The sequence below is a fragment of the Amborella trichopoda genome, chromosome 9, assembly GCF_054954075.1.
Source record: "Amborella trichopoda isolate Santa Cruz 75 chromosome 9, AtrichopodaSantaCruz75HAP2 v2.0, whole genome shotgun sequence".
Taxonomy (NCBI): Eukaryota; Viridiplantae; Streptophyta; class Magnoliopsida; order Amborellales; family Amborellaceae; genus Amborella; species Amborella trichopoda.
This window is the reverse complement of record NC_142344.1, coordinates 9,570,255-9,581,060: the sequence shown is the minus strand read 5'-3', so window position 1 is coordinate 9,581,060 and position 10,806 is coordinate 9,570,255. Positions and strand designations below refer to the sequence as shown.

General features: G+C 34.6%; 1 protein-coding gene across 1 annotated transcript; it reads left to right on the top strand.

The window, feature by feature from the left end:
• The first annotated feature begins 4,210 nt into the window (after nt 1–4,210).
• Nucleotides 4,211–5,758, top strand: GGR (geranylgeranyl reductase). The gene has a single exon (XM_088845726.1). The coding sequence runs from the start codon at nt 4,346–4,348 to the stop codon at nt 5,453–5,455; it is 1,110 nt and encodes a 369-aa protein (XP_088701852.1). The 5' UTR covers nt 4,211–4,345; the 3' UTR covers nt 5,456–5,758.
• The last annotated feature ends 5,048 nt before the right edge of the window (nt 5,759–10,806 follow it).

The window sequence follows — 10,806 nt, the reverse complement described above, 5'->3', positions numbered from 1 at the left end:
CATATTTGGAAAAAATAGTCTACATAGGGGCCTATTAAAATATGGTGCCTTTCCAAATATCTATGTTGGATATGGATTTAGGGTAAGAGACACATACCAAGTAACTATACATGCACTTTTGCTTTAGATTCATAACTTTGCACTTTGCAAATGATTAAAAAATGAATGGGGATGAATGATAAAAAACAAAACCTTAAAATGAATATTTTTTTAAGGCCCAAACTTAAAATATCAAGTAACTATACATGCGGCTATGATCAAGCAAAAAGCATAAATTAAGACGTTGTTGAACCTCATCATCATCACCGTATCTACGTCTCAACTATTTGGGATCGGCTACACAAATCTTGGTATGTTGTTTTTTGTTTTGTAAAGTGTCATACTCTCAGTGAGGCCGTAAGTCCCATGTTTTTTCTCACTGCTTCCAACCATGTCTAGATAACATAGATTCAGGATTCATAAAAAGTTTTGACAAAATTTTACGCTGGATATCTACCTAACAAAACCCACATCCTTTATCCGGGTTTAGAACGGATTAAAAGAAAGTTTAAAGCTCTCAACCTTCTTAAACCACTACAACTGCAGTGAATTGATTTTACTGGTGAGGCATTTCTTAGTGCCACCCATATTTGGTTTTGTATGGGGAAGTGTGTTATTGAAGGAAATCCTAGTGAGAGCTCCATGATATTATATGGCGATTCAGATGAGGAGGATGTTCAGTTGGCTACATGGTGCAAAATGAACCATTGACTAACGTTAACTTGTACACTACTCTTATTTATGTGTACAGTGATATACCCAGTATTAACTGCAATAAAGTGACCTATACTCCTTGGAAGAGGTACGAATGAAGGTTTAGGTGGGTTTGGGCTTGAGGTTCGTAGTCACGGCTTGATTATCGATAAGAATTAGCCATGGCTTCATTGGATATTGGACAGTTGAAAGTAGCACATATTAGATAAATCATCATCATCATCAAAGCTATTTTTCAATTAATTGGGGTCGACTACACGAATCATGATCCACCATTCTACTTTATTAAGGGTCATACCCTGAGTGATGCCATATATTGAGCAATGATCCAATGCAACGGTTGTATCATAGTATAATGCAACGACACTTCTAGAAAACCATGTTTGTGGTATTTGTATGACCCCAAATTTTGCACACACAATCTCTTAATCTCAATAATCAATCCCCCCCAAAAAAAAAAAAGTTCAATTTGAACCCTAAATATGGTCAAAATGAGTCCCCTCCAAAAACGAATCTAGACCATTCATTTTGTGAATTTCAAGATCTTAGCCTTCATAAGCTCAAATAATTTTTTCCTTTTGTAATATCATTCATCTAATGATAATAAAGCCATCCAAAAAAATTGAAAATGAGAAAAATCCTTCTAAGGCCTAGATCTATGCATCTAACCAAAATGAACGGCTTATGTTAATTGGGGTAAAAAAATACTTTTAGGTTGTGTTTTCAATTTTATCTTTTTTGTGATTGTTCATTAGAATGAAAAGAATGCATATTTCAAAATTTGGATCAAACAAATGGCCATAAAATAGTTTTTTAAGATTGTTGCATCATATTACTATAAAACGGTCGCATGAAATCACTGCTCGCCATATATTAGATAGATGTGGACCTTAATGGATATACGAAGATACATTTCCTGATCCTAAGTGATTATTTTGATGAAGTGTACACTCAACCTAGTGTGAGTTTAGGAACCAAAGTTTCCTTGGTAGACAAAATGATTCGGTGAACACATTTGAGGATTGAAAGTTGATAATATATAATTGCCAAATTTGTTCCATATTGAGCACTAGATTGTACAAATTGCATAAATTGCCCTTATTTATGTGTAAAGTTATAATCATATTGTAAACACTATAAAGTAATGGAAAAAGTGCATAGAAGGTTGCAACCTTAAACTGTAGAATTAAGGTGCACCTCAAAAATCCATCATAAAATATTGTTTTGATGTTAGAAAACCGTCTAATTGATCATCTCGACATCAAGATGTATAAATATATATATATATATATAAAATACCATATATATATATATATATATATATATATAATGCCTATAGACGAAAATGAACAGTGATTTCACCTACTATGATCACTATCTAAACTTCATCGCACGGTCACAGTTGTCCAGTAGTGTTTTATTTTTTATTTTTTTTATTAATCGGAATGATTTGAAATTTGAAATGTGTGTACATCTTAGTGTGATGCACCTAATAAAACTATGAAAAACATTATTCTCAAAATTTAAATTGATTAAAATACCCCCTTAAATTTTAGGGGGTATTTTGGTTGATTTATATTTTACAAATTATTTTTTTCATATTTTTATTAGGTGAACCTCACTAAGATGTACACACGTTCCAAATTTCAAGTAATTTGAATTTGTAGAAAAAAAATGAAAAATGAAACACTACTGGACAACTGCGACCGTACGATGAAGTTTGGATAGTGATGAGGGTAAGTGAAATCACTATTCATTTTCGCCTATAGGCATTGGGAAGAGTTTTTCATATATATATATATATATATATATATATATATATATATTAGATTATTAAAACTAAACTCCTAATTTTCCAAAACCTCTTCCATATCCCTCTACTCCCCTCTTTGGGTCTTATTGAGGAAAATAACCTTAAAGGCATAACGGTCGACCCAATACCATGATGATCAAGTTTTGAAGCATCACAATACTTAAAGAACTGTAATGGGTTTCTGGACATTTAAAAAACCATGATAGTCACTTGAAGCATCACATCACTTAAAGAACTGTGATGATCACTTGAAGGATTGCAACACTTAAAGAACCGTGATGGTCACTTGAAGCATCACAACACTTAAAGAACCATAATGGTCATAGCGGGTTCTAAGCCAATTTGTATTGGGTGAAAGATTTTCGTGAAGGGTGTCTAGGTAGTACGAGTTCCGTGATAGTCAAGGTGATCATCATGGTTACCTAAGTATCGTGATGCTTCTAATGATGCCCCATCCTCACGGTGATGCCTTCACGTCTTGAATACTTATGTGAAAGGCATTTTAGTTAAAAAATTGTGAAAAGCGGTGAAAAGGGTATAGATGAGGTTTTGAAAATATTGAGGTTTATTTTTATACAAACAATAATTTTTTTAAAAGAGATTTCGAATTTCAAAAATAGTCTATCTTGCAACACATTATCTAGACCATCTATTTTCAAGATTTTCATGTGTTTCATGTGTTTATAAATCTACTTGATTTGAATTATTTTTTAAGTTTAAACTTTTATAATTAAAGATAGAAATAGATTCTCAAACCATCATAAAAACTTTTTTCACCAAAATCATATTTATGCTAAAATTTGGAGGTGCTCTTAATTTAATTGGTGAAGGTTGCAACCTTATACAAACGTAACCTAATTCCTACTTGATGGGAATGCGAGCCATGACTTTGTTGGAATTTGGACAAAGGCGGATAAATGTCAACCTTAATGGGAGTAAGGGCATTTAAATGGTCAAGGAACAATGAGTCGGGAGTGGCAATGAGTCGGGAGGCCCAGTCGAGCCCGGCCCTAAAATAATAAAGTCTAGGCGACAGTAGCTAGAGGGTTGAGCAAAGGCTAGTCCATACTCAGTCCTAGCCTTCTTTTTGAACAATTATTTCATCCTGCCTGGACCACATTTGTACGATCTACAGTCCAGAGGTATAAAGCATCCATCTTAAAGATGAATGCAAATACATGATCCATCTAAAAACAATTGTAACTAACGATCTAAATGTTTTTTAACATGATTATTATTTTTAGTTTTCAAATTTTATTTATTTATTCATATCCATAATCTCCAGGTTAAAAATTATATATTCTCTAAAAATTAAAATAAAATTATATTAAAAAATTTATATTTCTTGCCAAGGCCGCATTTGTACATGTACGGGCTTGACGGCTTGCTAACCGTGTCCCCTCTTTTTTTCTTATATATATTTTCATTTGTCGTTTGGCACGGTTTGAAACGTGCCGAGCCGAGCCGAGCCGAGCCGAGCCGAGCCCTACCGAGAGAGACAAGGGCTAGGCGGGACCCCTTCATCTATTGCAAAGGCTACTACCATCCTTTCTCCAATCCCTTATCCCATCTTGGACACCGTCTCCACCACTCCTTTTTGTGCCCAGACACTGAAGAGGAGCCATTGCAACAGCGATTTGTTTCGGAAAGAAAGAGAGAGAGAGAGAGAGAGAGAGAGAGAGAGAGAGAGAGATTTGTTTCAGAGAGGATCGATCGAAGAGAGAGATTTGTTTCAGAGAGAGAGAGAGAGAGAGAGAGAGAGAGAGGGCGGGAGAGGCCATGGCTTCCAACCCCACCCTCAACACCTCCATCCACCCCTCCCTCTCCTCCGCCTCCAGAAAACCCAACCCCCTTTCTTTCCACCCCCACCTTCACCTCTCCACCACCCCTCGAAAGACCCTCTTCGCTCAATCCTCCGCAGCCCCATCTCTCTCCTCCCCCACCTTCGACCTCAAGACCTACTGGAAATCACTCATCTCTGAGATCGATGTCCAGCTCGATGCTGCCGTCCCCCTGCGCTTCCCTTCAGTAATCCATGAGGCCATGCGCCACACCGTGCTCTCGCCCGGGGCCAAGCGAGCATCCCCCATCCTCTGCATTGCCACATGCGAGCTCTTTGGCGCCCCGCGCTCCCTAGCCCTCCCCACTGCGTGCGCCCTCGAGATGATCCATGCGGCGTCCCTCATCCATGACGATCTCCCCTGCATGGACGACGCCCCTGCCCGCCGCGGCCGCCCGTCCAACCATGCCGCCTTCGGCATGGACATGGCCATCCTTGCTGGTGACGCCCTCTTCCCCCTCGCCTTCGCCCACATCACCAACGCATACTGCGCCGATCAGAATCACAACACCACCCTTTCATACACCTCGGTGCTTCGGCTGGTGACAGAGATCGCCAGCACCGTAGGGGCTCGCGGGATGGTCGAGGGACAGTTCCTGGACCTGCACAGCACCGCGCTCGGGGCCCTCGGGGGAGTGGCAGGAGATTATTTTGAGACTGATATCATGAAGGGTCGAGAGCTGGTGGAGAGGATTGTCGAGAAGAAATTCGGGGTGATGGCGGAGTGCTCGGCGGTTTGTGGCGCAATCGTGGGCGGGGCCAATGAGGAAGAAATGGAACATTTGAGGAGGTATGGGAGAGCGGTGGGGGTTTTGTACCAGGTGGTGGATGATATAAAGGAAGTGAGAGGAGGGAAAAATGAGGAGGGTGGAGAGAAGAAGAGGAGCAGGGCGAGTTATGCGAGGGCTTACGGGGTTCAGGGGGCGATGCAATTGGCGGAGGGTTTGAGAGAGCAGGCGAAGAGAGAGCTGCAGGGGTTTCATGGAGCTGGGGTTTTGCCTCTCTACAGCTTTGTGGATTACGCCATTAACAGGGACTTCGAGATCTGATGTTGTTGCTTTGATTTTGGGCTTGCGATTTTGCTGTTCCCAAGTTCAAACCTAAACAGGGCTTCGTAGTCGCTGAGCATTACCCGCGTTCTTCTTCTGTCTTAGCTTGTTCACGATTGATGGCTGCTTTTTTGCTCTTTTTGGAATATCTACGCCCGGATCAGGACCACCAAGGGTAGCTTCTTTACCTTTTGGGAAGGAGGTTCTACATTTTTTTTTTGTTTTTATTTTGGCGAGAAAATTATATACATATATTCTAAACTTCATGACCCTTCAAATTACAAAAGTCGAAGATTGAGAAAATTTTGTTAGTCTATTTTTCTTAAAAAAATTATTTTTTTGGGTAAATTTATAAATATTACTATGAGACACGGGTATTTTCGTCATCTCCAAAATAAATAAAATTGAAATTTTAATTAAAAGACAATGACACTCTTCAAATAAAGTTTCAAGACATTAACTTCTAAAATACCATTATATTTTTGTGAAAATTTCAAAATTTTTTTTGCTTAATAGTAAAGTTATATATTTAAATACTTTTTAATAAAAAAATAATTAGTGTTTTAATAAATACACCCGTCACAACCCTTTTTAACTTGAACTTTTGTATTTTGAGGGGTTGTTAATTCTATACAAACCCAATATATATATATATATATATATATATATATATATATATATATATATATATATATATATATATATATATATATATATATATATATATATATATATATAGAAAACACTACGCAACGCGTCTAATAGTGTTTAATTTTTCATTTTTTTTTTCTACAAATCAAAATGATCTGAAATTTGAAGCCTATATTCATAAAAAATAGGGGAATCTTTGAAAATTATATAAAAACATTATTTTACATGAAAAAATTGATCAAAATACCCCTGAAATGTTTTGGGGGTATTTTGGTCAATTTAATTTTCAAAGATAATTTTTTTTTATAGTTTTTATTAGATGTGCCTCAATAAGATTTACATACGCGTTTCAATAAGATGTACATACCTTTTAAATTTTAGGTCATTCCAATTTGTAGAAAAAAAATTAAAAATAAAATACTACCGGACAATCGTGACCGCGCGATGAAATTTGGACGATGGTGAGGGTATGCGAAATCACTATTTATTTTTGTCTATAGGTGTTGGAAAGATTTTTCATATATATATATATATATATATATATATATATATATATATATATATATATATATATATATATATATATATAAACTCTTTTCAATGCCTATAGGCGAAAATGAACAGTGATTTCGCCTACATTCATCACCATCTAAATTTCATCACATGGTCATAGTTGTCCGATAGTGTTTCAATTTTTATTTTTTTTTATAAATCTAAATTATGTGAAATTTGAAGCGTATGTACATCTTAGTAAAGTGCAGCTAATAAAAATATGAAAAAAAAAATTTGTAAAATATAAATTGATCAAAATATCTCTAAAAATTTACGGGGGTATTTTTATCAATTTCTATTTTGCGAATTATTTTTTTCATATTTTTATTAAGTGAGAAAGCTTTCTATGTTCCCCCTACAACATAGAAGTTCTATGTTCCCTTTTATCCAACCCTCCATTTTTTAATTGAAGGTTAAGATTGTCACAATCACAATGTTACATACTGTTTTATTTTTACTTTTTTTTTCTATAAACTGTTTTGACACCAAATTTTGGACGTACATTCCTATATTAAACTCGCACTAACAAAAAAAATATATAAAAAAATATTTTCAATAAAATAAAATGACAAAAATACCCCTAAAAATTTCAAGGGGTATTTTGGTCATTATTTTTTAGATAAAAATTATTGTTAATATTTTTTTTATAGGTGCGCCCTAATGAGAAGATGACATATACCAAATTTCATAGTCAAAAAAATTGTATTAAAAAAACTAAAAATAAAATACTTTGAAACGTCGGATCTAAGATCAAACGGTGAGTGGCTCTCTTGATAAAAAATGGACGGTTGGATGGTAGAGGGAACATAGGACTTCTATGTTATAGGGGAAACATATAAACCTTTCCCTTTTTATTAGGTGCGCTTCACTAAGATGTACACAAGCTATAAATTTCATTCCATTTCTATCAGAGAAAAAAAAAAAAAAAATGAAACACTATCAGACAACTGTGACCATGTGATGAAGTTTGGATGGTGATAAGGGTAGGCAAAATTACTATTCATTTTTCGCCTATAGTCGTTTTGTAGTATCTTCATACAAATTTCAGACCATTTGGATTAGTAAAAAAAAATGAAAAATGAAACACTACCGAACAACTGTGATCATATGATAAAGTTTGGATGGTGATGAGGGTAGAAAAAATCACTATTTATTTTTGCCTATAAGCATTTTGTAGTATCTTCCATAAACACCTACAGGCAAAAATGAACAGTGATTTCGTCTACTCTCATCACCATCCAAACTTCATCGCACGGTCATAATTGTTCGATAGTATTCCAATTTTCATTTTTTTTACTGATCGGAATGATATGAAATTTGGAGCGTGTGTACATCTTAATGAGGCGCACCTAATAAAAATATGAAAAAAAAAAATCGTAAAATATAAATTGATCAAAATACCCCTAAAAGATTTCGGGGGTATTTTGATCAAGTTATATTTTAGGAATTATTTTTTCATATTGTTATTAAGTGCGCCTCACAAAATATACACACGCTCCAAATTTCAAGTAATTTAGATTTGTAGAAAAAAATAAAAATTGAAACATTACTGGACAACTGTGATCGTGTGATGAAGTTTGGATGGTGATAAGGGTAGACGAAATCATTGTTCATTTTTTCCTATAGGCGTTGGGAAGAATTTTCCTATATATATATATATATATATATATATATATATATATATATATATATGGGTGCAGTTTGTGTAGAGCCTAGGCTCTAAACAATCAAATTAGAGTTTTGAAATATGGTTTCAATACCGAAAATCTTTTTGATAGTCTTAAAATATATTTTCATCTTTATTTATAAAGTTTAAAGCTTCAAAAATAATATAGATCGAGAGATCTATGAAAACTTGATAATCTTGAAATTTGATGGTTCAAAAGTGCGTTACAAAATACACTATTTCCAAAACTTGAAATCCATTTTTTTATCATGTCCATGCATCTTGATATCGAGATGATGAATTTGAGGATATTTGAGCATCAAAACAATATCTTCTAGTGAAATTTTGGAGGTAGGCTCGAATTTGATTGATTAGAGCTTCCACTCGAAGAATTTTCTTATATATATATATGAGAAATGCTGAGATTAGTAGAATCTAATAAAAATATAAAAAATAGTAGAATCTAATAAAAATATAAAAATAATAATTCGTGAAATATAAATTGATTTTGGTCAATTTATATTTTACGAATTATTTTTTATATATTTCTATTAGGTGCACATTGATGAGAAAAATAAACGCTTAAAATTTCAGGTGATTTAGATTTATAGAAAAAAAATGAAAATTCAAATACAAAATAGTATTGTAACTGTCAGATCGGCCCAGATTGAATATGGGTCATTGACTGACACTATAGCAGTCAACCCATGGGCTAACAGAGTCTACTCTATATATATATATATATATATATATATATAAAGATGCACCTAAAAGATCTATCAAGGTTTTTTTAATATTGAAAAATGCTGTAATTGATCATCTCAACATCAATATTTATGAATATATAAAATAAATAAAAAACATTAGGTATGAAAATAGATTTTCATATAATCTTAAGAATTTTGTACACCAAAATTACATGTTATAATAAAATTTGGATGTGCACTTTAATTGGATTGTTTAAGATTGCAATCTTATAAAAACCACATCCAAAAGTAAATGGTCTCTTTGTAGACAACCCTTTACACTTTTTTGAACCTTATATGTAGAAATGCGGTCTGGCCCCGCATGAAACAATTTTCCCTTTTTTGAATTGTGGTGGAGTATTGTAAGTCCTTGAAGTAACGTTTGGTTGCGCCTATTTTAATGAGACATGTGCGAACAATAACAAAAAAATGTGCGAACAATAACAAAAAATTGGGAGTGGAGATTCCATGGAAACTAATATATCGATAGTGCGGTTTCTTCATAAGCATTGCCTCTCTCTCTCTCACTCTCTCTAGAGCATTTTACTACTCTTGAGTTGGAGAGTTAATTTATGAGAGTGGTATGGTTTTCTCATGCTTATTTTATTGGAGACAGCAGATGTTAACCAATCGAAATTTAAGGAGAAGGTTCAACTAAATTGTTAGTTTGATGATGGAGAAGGTTCCACTGAATCAGTAGTTTGATGATGTGAATATAAAATGAGAGCCTTGAGATTTGAGGTGTCATTCACAATTTCATATGGTTCTTTGGACATCATTGTGGCAAATGTCAATGTATTAGTACCAAATTTGTTGGGTGAGTGTGACCATTAAAGGAGTGATTGTAAAATGAAATAATATAGTGGAACATGAATTCAATGAGAGTGTGGTCTCTCGTGGACCATACTAAGCAAACGATATTTGTTGATATTGGACTGTGCTTGATGGTCTAGACAAATTGGTTGAGAAAAACCTATATTACTTGGGCATAGCGTATAAACCGATAAAGGTTTTAATGGGTCATCCCTTGAGGAGGTCAAAATATACCCGAATGAGTAAGCCAAGGGACTATGTGACCCTTGTGTATGATGGTGGCCTTTAGAGATGGGGCCAAAATCTCATCCATATACCATCACACGACATGCATATTAATAGACCGTTTCGAGAAAACAAACCACATTTTAGGGTGAAGCGTATGCATGTACGAGAGATATCCCTATGCACCATAGGAATTGTGGTCACATCAAGTCTAAGTGACCGTGGCCTGTTTCTAGGGGAGAACCTGAAATCCACATACTGGGGTTGCGACCCCTTAACTTATCAGCCAGACTTTGGTCATGGGACTGTGGGTCATGAGCCCCTGCATGGACTATGGGTCATGGGGAACACTGGGTCGGTTTAATAAAACAAATGTGGTCCGTAGTCTACAGTTGAAGGTGGACTGCCCCAGATTATTTATTCATATACCATATGGATCCTTATTCCATCTAATGAATTTAATTGTGTTTATTTTATGATAATATGGTTTTAGAATTATTATTTGAATTTTTCTAGATCTTTGGATATTTTATTTATAAAAAAAAAAGAGATATTGATTTTTAATGTTTTAAATATTTAAGTTAATTCTAAAATCATTTATTGATTTTTAAATGTTTAAAAATAACATTGGGGCCATTGTGCACATGTGCCTAGGATGCCCTAAATTGGTGGGGGCGACAAAAGCCACCACATGGATG